The sequence below is a fragment of the Polypterus senegalus genome, chromosome 10 (assembly GCF_016835505.1).
Source record: "Polypterus senegalus isolate Bchr_013 chromosome 10, ASM1683550v1, whole genome shotgun sequence".
Lineage (NCBI taxonomy): Eukaryota > Metazoa > Chordata > Cladistia > Polypteriformes > Polypteridae > Polypterus > Polypterus senegalus.
In genome coordinates this window covers 23,593,877-23,607,333 of record NC_053163.1, presented here as the reverse complement: position 1 = coordinate 23,607,333, position 13,457 = coordinate 23,593,877, and the positions used below count along the sequence as shown (strand labels likewise).

At 36.9% G+C, this 13,457-nt stretch overlaps 1 protein-coding gene across 5 annotated transcripts in view; it reads left to right on the top strand.

Moving 5' to 3' along the window:
- Positions 1-385: 385 nt before the first annotated feature.
- The window catches only part of LOC120536952 (nuclear body protein SP140-like protein), a 35,016-nt gene continuing 21,944 nt past the window's right edge, over positions 386-13,457 (top strand). The window contains exons 1-6 of one of the 5 annotated variants that reach the window (XM_039765533.1): positions 386-566; positions 9,293-9,438; positions 9,539-9,713; positions 11,195-11,224; positions 11,331-11,459; positions 12,048-12,176. In XM_039765533.1, coding sequence (XP_039621467.1) covers positions 9,295-9,438; positions 9,539-9,713; positions 11,195-11,224; positions 11,331-11,459; positions 12,048-12,176 — 607 coding nt within the window. In that variant the 5' untranslated portion in view covers positions 386-566; positions 9,293-9,294. Of the gene's footprint in view, positions 567-1,117; positions 1,380-6,907; positions 7,015-9,292; positions 9,439-9,538; positions 9,714-11,194; positions 11,225-11,330; positions 11,460-12,047; positions 12,177-13,457 lie in introns of those variants that run through there. The other 4 variants (XM_039765531.1, XM_039765530.1, XM_039765532.1 and 1 more) reach the window with 4 other exon arrangements.

Below are 13,457 nucleotides of genomic sequence, written 5' to 3'. Positions count from 1 at the left end.
TGAAAAAGACTGGACTGGAAGCGTGTGTTCCTGTGGTCGCACCATGTCAAGTGTTTCTCAGCTAAAGAGTGGCAGCACTGCTGATGCTGGCAACATCACAGAAAATCCGTTTGAATAAAGGTAATCTCCGGTTAACAAAATTATACTTTCCGAAAAACACCAATGTCTCACGGTTCTCGTGTTCTCTGTTGCCTTTTCAGTTTAATCCAACTTCCATATACGGAGCACGGGTTTGTACGGAAAGTACTAGCAACTGCACCACTTATCGAGTTTATGCCCATCTCCGCCTTCTTGGGTACCCACAAAAATGGGGTGCATGGCCCTTTAATGGGACTAGCAAGGAGTCGGCCTAAAGCGTGCCATGTGAAACTTTTTTTTTCCAAGTTTCGGTTTCGATTGAGACTTCATTTCCGCCCGTGTCAGAGCCTCCTCTGGTGAAAGGCGGGCGGGATTTTTGTTTGGGAAGAGACACTACACTGAACTCTTAAAAAACAAAAGGGTCACCGTGCAAAGTGTCGCTGCTGCGGCCAATCAAGTCTCCTGCACTCGGGAGGCGCACGTTTCAGGTAAGCGCCTTTCGGATTTGGCCGCTGTTGCTGCTGCCTCTCCCCGCGGGGACTCACAAATGGGAGTCCGGCCGCAGTGTTGACAGGTAGAGCGTCGAGCCGTGCGCGCGCCGCAGCCATCCGCTCCTCACACAAAGGGGAGAGCAGTGAAGGGGTCAACGCGGCCTTCACAGTGTGAAATGCTGCCGTGTGTTGTTTTGTCCCTCATGATCGCTGCGAAAACCAGGGTAAAGGAAGAGATCCCGGATTGGAGGAATGAAACTTTCCACCCCGTGTGCTGTTTTAGCGGGAAGGGGAGGCGACAAGAAATGTATTGTGCTAGAGAGAAAAATAGATCACAGTACTGACTAAAAACAATACCCTAAAATCAAAACGAGCACATTTTCTCAGAGATAGTGGTTTTTCTCGGCTTTTTACTAGCGTAGGATATTCGCGGGTTTGAATGTGAATGCGAGCGGCTCTCATTGAAAGAAACGTGTTGCACAATAAAGGGGGCGAGTGTGGAACCTTTCAAAATAAAAGTCTCTCTGGGCCTGTACTAAAAGTACCCAGTAAGTAGAATGTTTTGTTTTAATCCAGACCTCGGGCGATACTCGTCTTTAGGATAAATAAGCGAGTTGTGATCAGAGTTCGGGAGATAAACGTTAGTCTACGCCAGGACTGTGAGAGAGCCAGTCGCAGCACCGAGGAACAAGCGCATGCGACGCCGAGAGATGTGTTCAGAACTTCCCTTTCTCTTCGCCCGACTGCAGCACCCTGTGGAAATGAAGGAGCTGAGCGAGGCACCTTTAACCGACGGAACCCTCAAGACTAGTAGGCATTTTTAGGACCGAAACTGTTTGTTTATTATCAACCTTAACACTTTTATCGGCAGGATTCGCTAATTTATTCGTGTACCTGCACGATTGCTTGGAAAGTATTTTGAATAGCCTTTTAAAGAGCGTTAACTGCCAATTTATTTACGATCACAAAAGTGTTTTTTATCACAGCTCCCTGAATATGAAGCATAGTGTGCTTTTAAAATATAGCTGTTATAGGTCTTAAACGCGGCTACTTTGCTATTGGGTTGAAGTCAATGAGCAGTTTAATTGTGAATGGAGACGACGACACAACCAGAGAGAAAGTTTGCGTTCCTTATCTGTGTTTACAGTTCAGCAGCTCTTTGACTGAAGTCTCAACTGCTCTGACATCTGCTGATGTATAGAACTCTTCTTTTCTGTTCGCTGTGACATCTCGAAAAACTGACGTGTATTTAAATAATACAAACGTCATCGCTCCATTAACGCCACACATTATAATCAGATATCGAATTCATTAATTGAACAGTATTATATTAGATGAACATTAATTGAACAGTATTATATTAGATGAACAAGAGCAATGCGTGACTGGCATATAATATAAACGTACTATATGTATTAAACCAATACACATTTGGTACATATAAATGTCCATCCACTTTTCTAACTTGATTATAAATTTAATGATTGCAGTCTTTCAGCGTTTATCCCAACTACATATGGTGTAAGGTAGTATATGTGTTGCTGGTAAAATATGTTTCATTAAATTCTCTGTTATTCCATTAAGCAATTAGAAGGAGCTGGTAGTACTGGATAATTTAATGATCATATGGAATAATTAATGGCTAGGCCACTACAATGATGGTACACTTTGTGTCAAGAAATAATGAACTTATACTGGTTCATAAATTGTAATTTATAGAGTAGCTACAGTTCAATTTATAGAATATTCTTTTACTAGATCTTACCACAACACAGTGATATGGATTAGTTGGTCTCAAAAGTAGATGGATGTACATGTGATTATAAACTTAAACTGAAAGCTAAATTATTTAATTGATAATGAATAGGTAATCATGGATTAATGTATTATTTCATACTTAAAGCATGTTAGTATATAGTTCAAAGTTTATTGTTTTGATATACTGTCAGTATGTAATTAATCTGTAATAGTATGTGATCTGCTGTTTTACTTCACAAAAATACGCTTTATTCGGTAATTTTATATTTAGTCAATTAGTCATTTTCTAACCCACTTTTAATTATAAATTAAACTTTAAATTTATTGTCAAAAAGCAGAACATCACAAAGGCATGCTACTCGGTCAAACAAATAATAAAAGTGATGCAGCAAATTACTTTAAAATCTATACAGAGAAATCAATGGAAGAATTAAAATACAAGTAAAGAAAAAAGCAAAATCCCCTCCACCCCACCTAATAGAAATAGAATAAGAAGAGAGACATGAGCAAAAAAATGTTTTCCACAGCAGTGTTTTAAGTACTTTGTTTTCAAATTTCTTTGAGTATATTTATACACTGCTCTCTAGAATATATGTATATAAATGTACTGTACAGCTTTAAGTGGTGCAATATGTACTGACAATGTAAAAAAAAATCCATTATGTTGACTGATTTATGTGACACTGCATTTTTCTGGATGGATTTCTCATAAGTCTGATATTTAGTGTTTTTTGATTTGTTCTGCAAAAAATATAGTATGTTTAATTGACATTCCCATGTGCACTCTTTTTAAAAAAAAAAAACTTGTGTACCATCCTCACTTTTTGCATCCTGGTCAAGTTTTTTGTTCATTTGAATTCTGGGCTGCAGCTCTACTGTGAACCTGACTACAGAACATAGAAAATATTCAAAATAGATTGTGACATACATCTGTTTGTTGCTCACTAAACATTACCATCTAGTGTAATTGACTGGCATATTTCCATTGTTAACACACACTCACACACATATGTCTGTCTGTCTATCTAGATAGATAGATATAGATATATCTCTATATACACATCTGTGTGTGTATATATATATAATATATATATATATATTTATTCTGTCTCCTCTTTACCTAAGGTTAGTTAACCTGGAGTGTCCCCACACAGATTCCCATCATGCTATAATATCTGTTTTCCTTTTCTCAGTTTCAGGAAAGCTTTTAGTATGTGCAGCACTTTATGAGAACAGCTGTGTATCTATTTATTGCCTTGAACCATTTAATGGTTAGAGGATGATAAAAAGTTACTAATATTTAAAGTAGAAATCAAATGATTTAGACAAAGGTAGTGAATAATTTCTAGATAACTAAATACCATGTCAGTATGTTATTTTGATAGGTCTAGACATAAATTGTTAGGCACATCACAACACTGTATTGGACAAAGTGGTTTAAAAAATGAAAGATGTAATATGTATATTGAGATACTGATATAAATATGAAGCTTGCGTTTTGATTTAGTGAGTATGTATTAAATATTGTGTGTTAAACTATTTATGTTGCATATTCGGTGACTCAGTGGTTAGTGCTGCTGCCTTACAGTCCAGTAAACACCTGTGTTGAGTTTGCATGTTCCTGCTGTGTGAATGCAGGTTTATCACCAAGTATTTGGGCTGTCTTCATAAATCCCAAATGTTTGTTTGGTTTAACTGACAACCCTAAATTGGTATAGTGTGAATTGTTAAATCCAAGGCTGCTGGAATAAGTACTGCTTCCCCGCAACAAACGGGTTTGGGGATAGATGAATCCATATTTTGAAAAGTGCACAAAAGAGAATTTTTCATTTATTACTAGGAAGTATGGTCTAATGGGTGAAGTAATGTACAGTAAATCACAAAGCTCTTAGTTCTTACATTTACTACTAACTTGCTGTGTGACCCTGAACAAGAAACATAGCGGGCCTGTCCTCCATTTGTAGAATATGAATGGTTTGCGAAGTCATTTTGGATGGATAACTAAAACATAGTAACTAAAGAACAGAAGACAATGCAATAAGTGTGCTATAAATGTAGTAAGTGATAACAAAAAATGTGTATATTGTACTGATGTAAATGAAAATAAATAATTTTGGGTTGTGTAAAGTGGACACCACAATCACAGTTTCTTTCTAATGGAAGCTGCAACCAGGATAAACTTCATAGTCAGGGGCTGACGATGAACTTCATGTAAAGCATTTGTCAGAATCTAGTGAGGGAAAAAGTTGTCAGAAAAAGTAAAATTGGACCCTAGTTCAGGAGAGTCAATTGTAGACTTGTATTGTCGTTTAGGAACAAATAACTGGTTTCGTACTCCAAGGCACGCTGTCGTGATAGGCACTGGCTCTCTACAACTATACACTGTTAGGAAATGGATAGGTATTTTCTTTTTCATTTGAATCAGATCAGATAGACTCCTGTGTTTCAAAACATTTGATACTGTATGTGCAGTGCTACATTTACAGTTTATTATATCTTGATGAACATCCACAGGGTGTTGCGGTATTGGGGAAAAAAAAAAATACTCTGACCCCTTGTTTGCTCAAAATCAAGAGGGTACTCAGTTGTTCCACTAGTGCTTTACTGTTGCTGCCTTTTCACATTTTATGTAGTCCACCATGTATTAAGCAAATTTAGATCGCTGTACATATTGTTGCGTGCATGAATTTGTAGTGGCCATTGTTGATGTCTTACATCTTCATGTCCTGTATGGAGTTTGCATGTTTCTTCCTTGTTCGCATGGATTTTCCAGCCACATCCCGCAGATTCATTTGACTGGTGGCTCTACCATGGTATTAGTAAAAGCTCCCAGAACTGGACCCTGTCCTGTACCCAGTGCTTCCAGGATCAAATGTGGCTACAGCAACCCTGGGCTTGAGTAAGTGGGTTTGAAAATGGAAAGATTGCATCAGCAAGTTTGGCATGCAGTGGATTGGTTTTGGCTTCATACAGCATCTAGAACATGTGCATATTTTATAAAAGTCTGGTTCCTACCATTTGCTGTTGACTGCTGCAGTTGTTTGTGACCATGTACTGGAAAAGCCAGAGTAAGAAATAAGTATATTAAATCTTGTTTTGAGTGCTTGAAAATTAAAGTACTCTTTATAGATCTGGTAATTTTCAGTATTTTTAGTATTCCATGGCCTCACTAGTTGATTGGAGTGGTAATTATACTTCTTGTAAAATACTTTGAGCTACATATCTTGTTTGAAAATGTACTATAGAAATTAATGTTGCTACTTAGTAAGTCTGAATTGTTCGGCATATTAAAATGGATAGATGGAGAAATAATTGGAGAATTTAAATTATTCAATACAGTAAATGTCTCTGTCGCTTAGTTAAACCATCCATTATCTAACACACCCTTTTGGGGCAGGGCTGTGGGGAAGCTGGAGTTTACCCCAGCATGCATTGGACACGAGGCAGGAATGAACCCTTGACGGGCACCACTCCATCGCAAGGTGAACACACAGACATATGCACTGGAGCCAATTTAGCCCCCACCAGTCCACCTAATTTGCACGTCTTTGGACTGTGGTGGGGAAACCAGAGCATCTGGACGAAACCCTTATGGGCATGGGGAGAACATTCAAACTCCACAGGTAGTACTTGGGATGTGAACCTTGTCCTCTCATGAAGTAAATGATACCTCCGAACCTCTAAGAGGTTCTGACTATTAATGTGTAAAATTGCACAAAACGCTGCCTTCTACACTTGCTGTTAGTTCGCTTAGTGCACCTTTTATATTAACTGAATTCAGTGACTGGAGGAAAGAAATCAATTGACAGTCACGAATTGACACATCTTTCGAAAGCCAGGTCCAGTTTTTCTGCCCATTATACTTGCTCTGTAGCATTAAAGTAACTTATTGTGCCAGCATGCCAATCATGTGTTATACATTCAACCACCTTTTAATGTGTCTTTTGGTAAACCCTACATAAAATCAAGAATCAGTTTTTAAAAAAAGGGTCTTTTAAAGGATCTTGGATAAAGCCCACTCATCTGTACTTGTTATGTAACAGTAAGTAAACGATAAGTTATTCTCCTTCTACCCATTTTAATTTTCGGTCGCTGTTTTTGACTAGACTTCTCTAGTAATAATCATGTATATGTTTCAGCATTAGAAAGTTACACATTTAAAGATAAGAATGCAAAGCACTGCTTTTGGAATAGACGATTACCTTCATTCAAACGACTTACCATTTTTTAATGACAAGTGTGGTTTCTGTGTCGGCGGGAAAACACTGTCACTCTAAAATTAAACAAAATCTTTCGACAGATTGGGACGCCGAGGACGTTTTAAAAATCGCGCCCTTTTTGCATTTGTGGCATAGCAAGAGTAACCGCGTCCTTTCCTCTTAACTTCGCGGGAAGCTGAAACCACGCCCTTGTAAAGGTTGTCTGTCTGGCTTGTCTCCGCCGCCCTTCTCCTGGACTCCGGTGACACACCCCCTTGACCCACATTTGTTATGAGTGCGTCTGCGCGCAAGTTTTAGCTGCAAGTCCCGCCCCTCAAGGAAACCATCAGACTAAGACCCATCCCACATCCCCACGAGGTGTTTCGTTGCATTCGTAAAGGTGGACTTTTTTTTTTTTTTATATAACTGCCTCCTTTTGTTATGCTGTGCAAGTTTCTAACGGAAGCACCAGGAGGAAGATTGCGTCAGTAAGTGTCTGCAAAAATGGCTGAAAAGTAAAGTGAATTGTGCTTGTAATTGCAGTTTATGTCTGTAGAAAAGCAAGTTCAGAAAAGAGAGCGCGTCTGCTTTTTAACCCAGTTTCCCTGTAGCAGCGCGTTTAGCTTGTAATATTGCCGACTGCCTAGGAGTTTTTTTTTTTTTAAGTTTTGTTTTTACCAGTTGGTCATTGCTTTGTATTTTATCATTAGCAACATTGCATTCCATTATTGCAAGTCTTTTTTCCGAAGCCAAAAGAGCGGTCAGCTAACTTCAACAAGTACAATAAAATGTCTAAATGTGTCTTTGTTAAATTGGTTGCTAGGGGGCTGGTCGGGAATGTTGTCCTTCTGTTGTATATTAGTATCGACGTTTTTATTTGCAACATTTACATTCGGATCATCTAGAATTCACCAGTTAACATTAAACTAATTTCCGAGGGGGGAAGACTGAATAATCAAAGGGAGACATAAAAACAGACATTTCAGAAAACAGCGCAATATGCAAAATCTGTGATGGAGTGGCACTAACCTCTGTGCAGCTCCTATTTACTGTTTGCAGTTTTTTATTTAAACAAAAAGTGATTATGTCCATTTAGGTAGTAGAGGTTATGGACAAAATATGCCCTGCATTATTTTTTAAAACTATATGCATGTGCTAAATGATGATAAAGTGCAGTACAGCAACACTGTCGGATGTGTCCAGAGTTGAGCTGATGTCACATTATAGGACTTCTAGTTATTGGGTATGTCATACTTGCTGACTTTCCAGCACAATTGTGCTTGTCCCTTTCTGTGACAGCTAATAATGTGCTACCTGAAGTACCAAGTGTTGTATGAAGGGTTAACATGTATGGTTCAGCCAGCCGCAATCTCCGGGCTTTTCTTTTTTACATTCAGTCATGGTACATAAAACAAGATATCAAACACCCAATCTTCTCTACTATCTGTCTCTTTTTGGGGCTCCAAACACATGTTCCATTTTCATTATCGCTGCAATATATGTATTGCTTGGTTTTCAGCTGTCATGCACATAACTATTAGTGCTAGTTGCAGACTATTTGGAGTGAGTCACTGGGACTGTCACATTAGGCTTCTGGCCTTCCTGGGAGCTACTGCCAATTGCCTTCAAATTGCTACATTAATGTAAATGAAGGCTACGACTGCAAATTTTGTCAAATGTGACGTGGTCTTAAATGATTCTAGCATTCGTAAAGTATTAGTACTGTATTTTTGCCCACTTCTATATGCATACAGGCGTTTCTGCCAAATTTAAGACACAGATTACTGAAAGCTATTGTTCCTTCCAATTGTTGCTTCCAGCTACAACACAACTGATTGCACAAAATCTTGTAAGTGCATGTGTTGGACCATTGATATTACAAGACAAAATCCTGGTGTGTGTGCATTTAAGCGTGTAGTGACTTAACAGTCTAAGAATGATATGTCTGCATACATTATATACGTTCAGAGCATAATGTGTACGCACTTTTAAGAATGTTTCATGATGTATGTCCTAAATATTGCCTCAAAAAACTGTAGTGAAGCATGGCAGATTCTGTTACAGAGGATTTGTACTGGAAGACTGGCAAAGAATGCAAGAGTGCAGCAGTAGGCATTATTTGTGTATATGTGACAGCTGTTCAATTTCATGGTTAAGACCTTTTTAAAGAGTTGTTAAGAGTCATAAATTAAGTGAACTCCAGAATTGTGTAGTAGGACTTTTGAACTGTGAGAAGATAGGCTGTCTGAAATTTAGTTAAACAGACACATTTTATTGCATAATTGGCAATATCATAATTCCAGAATATAAATTATAGTTTCCTTCAGCTAAGACTCGATTATGCATGAGGTAATGAAACAAAATTTTGTAAAGAAATTGTTATTGGCGTTATATGGTGTAAAGCCTCACCTGCTAAATATCATTTTAATGTCCTTTAGTTTGCAGTTTTATTAAGGACTTCCAATGTGAGGTAATTGTTTAAACTGGGCATGAGTTAACAAAAGGAATATAATAAAGCGAGTTGTCTGCTGTTTATACTTTTATTTTACTAGGTTTGTGCTGTATTGTGGCTTATGTTAATGCTAATATAATACCCTGGTGAAAATAACAGAGCTTATTATTTTCATTAACATTTTGATTTTTAGTTTTAGTGATTCTTCAAGAGTGTTGTGCAGAAATATATTAGATGTTTAATTAATTGGGTGGATCTTTAAGGGAAAAAAAATCCATATTCTCAAAGTTAATACAAGTTAATTTTTCACACAGACATGAGCCAACTAGAGTTCCTCACAGATGATGAGCTGCTCCAGGTTTTTCATAAGAAAAAAACAGAAATTTCAATAATTGATGATCCCACTATGTTTCTCAACCAACTGCGTGATAATGATGTCATTCCTGAAGAGCAGTACCAGGTGAGCTCTTTCATGGTGATTTAATCTGTTATTTTTTCTTTATGGGAATGGGTTAAAGATTGTGATTGCTGATGGCTTTTTTTCTGGTTTTCTATTTCAGAAAATAAAGAAGATGCGGAAAAGAACCCATCAAAACGATGCTGTCTACACCCTTCTGGACTGGCTGGAAAATGAGCAGCCAGCAAAGATTCGCCGTTTTTTTGAATCAGTGTTTGAGGATCACATTATACAGCAATACCCAAAATTTAAGGTTCTCAAATATGAGGTTTTAGAAGGTAACTTTTCTTTACACATAAAATTGAAGATATTCAAAAATGTACAGTATATAAAATTTACATATATTTAAAAAAATAATAAAATGGTAAGTTTTTAAGCAGGGTTAGAATTTAATGTAAAATTTTTGTTAACTGGAAGAATTAGTATGATGAAAAATGTACAACTCTTGGCCAATCTATAATTGTTTTACCGGATTTAGTTTAGAGTAAAGACACCAGTATAGTTAAAATTTCTGTTTTGTAATTCATATCAAATGTGACATGTCAAGCTCAGATTCAGTTAAGTAGGCCATTAGTAGAATCTGGACCTGTTTCTTGAACCGGATAATGTCTTTAAAGCTCAAGTTACATTGGCAAGCCATTTTAACCTAGGTAGAAAATACTTTGGGGGAACTTAGTGTGTTTTCACTATTTGTATACACAGTCTTAAATGCAGGGGTATGATATATTATTTATTTTTTTTATTTATTTATTTTTTTATAATCCACTTTTACCTTATAAAAACGGTGGAAGAGACTACTTCGGCCCCTCAACAGCAGGAACAAAGTACACATTAAGATGTATATAGTTTTTATCTCCCTTTAAATTTAAAAATGAAGTCCTAAGCAATATATTGATTGATTTAAAATGAAACGTATTTCATTTATGTCAGTGGTATTTAAAATGGATTGTAGTGGGGTTAATTTTCTGTTATCAAAGATAAAATTGACTATGACCAACAGTCACTTAGAGTAATTTTGCAATTTTACTAAACATTTATTTACCTTTTTAATTTACTAAAGGTATTTACATGGAAAAATATGAAAATTCTAAACTATTGTAGCCGGATTTAAGTTTCAAAACAATACATTTTAACCAGTGATCCATAATAGAATCTTTGCCTTAAATTTCAAATAAATGTTCTTTCACATATATACTGTATATTATGAAGTACATTATTGCTGTCTCTAGTAGGCATTCTGACTAGTTAATATGCATGAGCAACCTTGTTGTAAGGGAAGCATCTTATACAAATGGCACAGTGGCAATTGCAAGTGATTGGAAGTGGCCCTGCTGCATAATTTGAAAAAGGAAAAAAAAAAAAAAAAAGATTGCCAGCTACAAAGGCTAGGGTGCTAAAAGCAACAGTTGCAGCAGAATATTTGGAGTTGTACTGTAATATAAAAAGTAAGAGATCTGCATTATATAGATCAGCATCCAAGCCAGAAAAAACATACATTTTTTTCTGTCCTGTGTACTTCTGTAACTGTTTCTTAAATTAATCTGCCCCACTGAAGAGATTTATGTGAGGGGCTTGTACTAAAAACCGTGTAGGGATTTTCATAGAGCTTTTGGTAAACATTGATAAAAGTAAAAAAAAAAAATATATATATACTTCATCAGTATATTCCTACTGTCAGTGGGCTGGTCTTGAACCAGTCAACTCCTATTCTTTAAAACAAAATATGATTAAGTATTTTTTTTTTTTCTTTCTATTTTAGTGCAAACCACGGTGCAGAAGGACAGTGCAAGTATGTTCAAAGCATAGTTATTCTTGACTTTTTCTGTGCTGTATTTGTTTTGTTATCAAGTCGAGTTTCATGCTTTTTCTTATCTGTCATTCTGCATTATTTGAAGCAGTTGGTGGAAAAAATGGCTTCACGGTTGATAGTGGTGCAAAGGAAGATCCACAACCAGTGGGAGTACCGCCTCCTACTGCACAAGCCTCAACAAGCAAAAAGCGCAAAGCAGACAAGCCTGTCTATGGTATGCCTTTGTTCCATTCTGTGTGCTGCTGCTTATGGTGTATAAAGTATTTTTAACATATTTAAAAGAAATAAATTAGATATATTTAGCATTAGTCATCTGTCACTGAACACTGGAGTTACCAACTCAGGTGGCGTTCCCAAAAATATAAGGCAGTAGATTGTTGCAAACTCACATCTCTGAAAAATGGCTTGAGATATCTGAAGCAGTGATTATTTGTAAACTCTGCAACTGCAATCCCTGCACAGTATTCGGACTAAAGGTAGGCTCTGTTAAAAGTCTGGTAAAAATGTGCACCTTAGTGGAAAATGATTGGATTTATTTTTTTACAGAGCTCACTATTCTGCACATATATTTATTTGTGGCAGAAGAAAACATCACCAGTAAGTCCACTGGCAGAAAAATGTGCACATCTTTTTGACTAATGTTGAAAATTTGTAAAGTTGTAAGCTTTGGAAAAATCATTCCTGCAAATTTGTCTTGCAAGCAATTTGAAAAGTAGTACACATTGTCCATTACCTTAAACAAAATGCTATTTTGATGAGAGGAAGTGCATGTGAATACAATACCTTTGTTTGTTCCCTATAGGCTCCCCAAGAAAAAACAACCAGAAAGAAGACCCTGAGCCAATCTGGACATATCCGCTTTATCAAGTGGAGCTACCTGTCACATGTGGGACTAAAACTGGTAGTCTGCATAGAAAGAAGCTAACCAAAGGTCAGATTTTAGCTGCTCCTGCTGAAATATTATCTAAATGGCTTAATATTCCAAGGCCATCCAGGACCTCGCAGTGTAGATTTAAAAGCCTTTTTACACTTGGCATGTCCACATCACTGCTAGGAGGCTGGTGATGTAAATTTTATCTTCAGTCATGATGTGCAGACCCTCGCGGTGCCGACCTACGTACACCTCAACAATTTTGTGAACGCAGGGGCCTATGCACACCAACTGCACATGTTCTAAACAAGAAAATATGGGCTCATTTATGGAACAGTTGTGTGAAATGATTCGTTGCTATCTCACTTGTACGCTCCAATATTAATAGCACAAAGATATAGCAATGAGCAATTGGCCAGACCCTGAACAAAGATGCAAATTTGCACAATAAAATTGAAAATATCTGTGAGATTGAAGGGGTAAGGCTAGAGCATTCTTCAGTTGCGCAGTAGTGGGTAAGCTGGGGCATTTTTCAGTTGTGCAGTTTGTGTACTAGTGCTTTGAACAGACCAGGATGTTCATTCTTTGTAATTGGCCACATCTGCAACTATCTGCATCCGACTATAAACAGGCCTTAAGAAGACCAGTGGTTTTCAAGTTCAGTCCTGGGGTATACTTGTTGGCAGCAAGATCTTATTCAAGCCACTTTCACAAGAAGTGTTTCATTCTTTTTGTGAATTGACTTTGTTTGGTTATCTGGCCTACAAATATTTCTAAGAAATTCATAAGTAAATCTTAGTTTTTGTCATAGCTTTAAATACTTAAAAACACAACTGCAAACAATTTAATTTACGGTTTTCTGTAGAATTTGCTCTTTGAATTGTATGCAGATGCTGATGATTAGCAATTAGCAGTGTAGAAGCAATGCTGAATATTCAAGTGGGAGCTATTACTTCACTGCCATTTTCACTTGCCTGTTCATTAATAAATTATCATATCATTGAATATGGGACTGAAGTAACTGCTTTTTAGTGTTCAGTGTTGTCAATTTTTGGATGTAATTAAGTAAGTAAACTCTCTAGAACAGGGTGAATTCAAACTAAAATGACAAAGGAAACATAAGCATAAAACAAGTTCTGACAAAAATAAAATAAAAGTATGTTAAGAAATTCTAAAAGGACAACTTTCTAAACAATAATATCAATTAAATTATGAAATTGGTGGTAAGAAAATCTGCAGCCACAGGGTCCTCCAAGGACTGAACTTGGGAATCACTTTTAGGTGCATGATATCAGACTTCATTTTAGCTGTTTTTGGCTGTTCTGTTTGCCTCTTGTAACT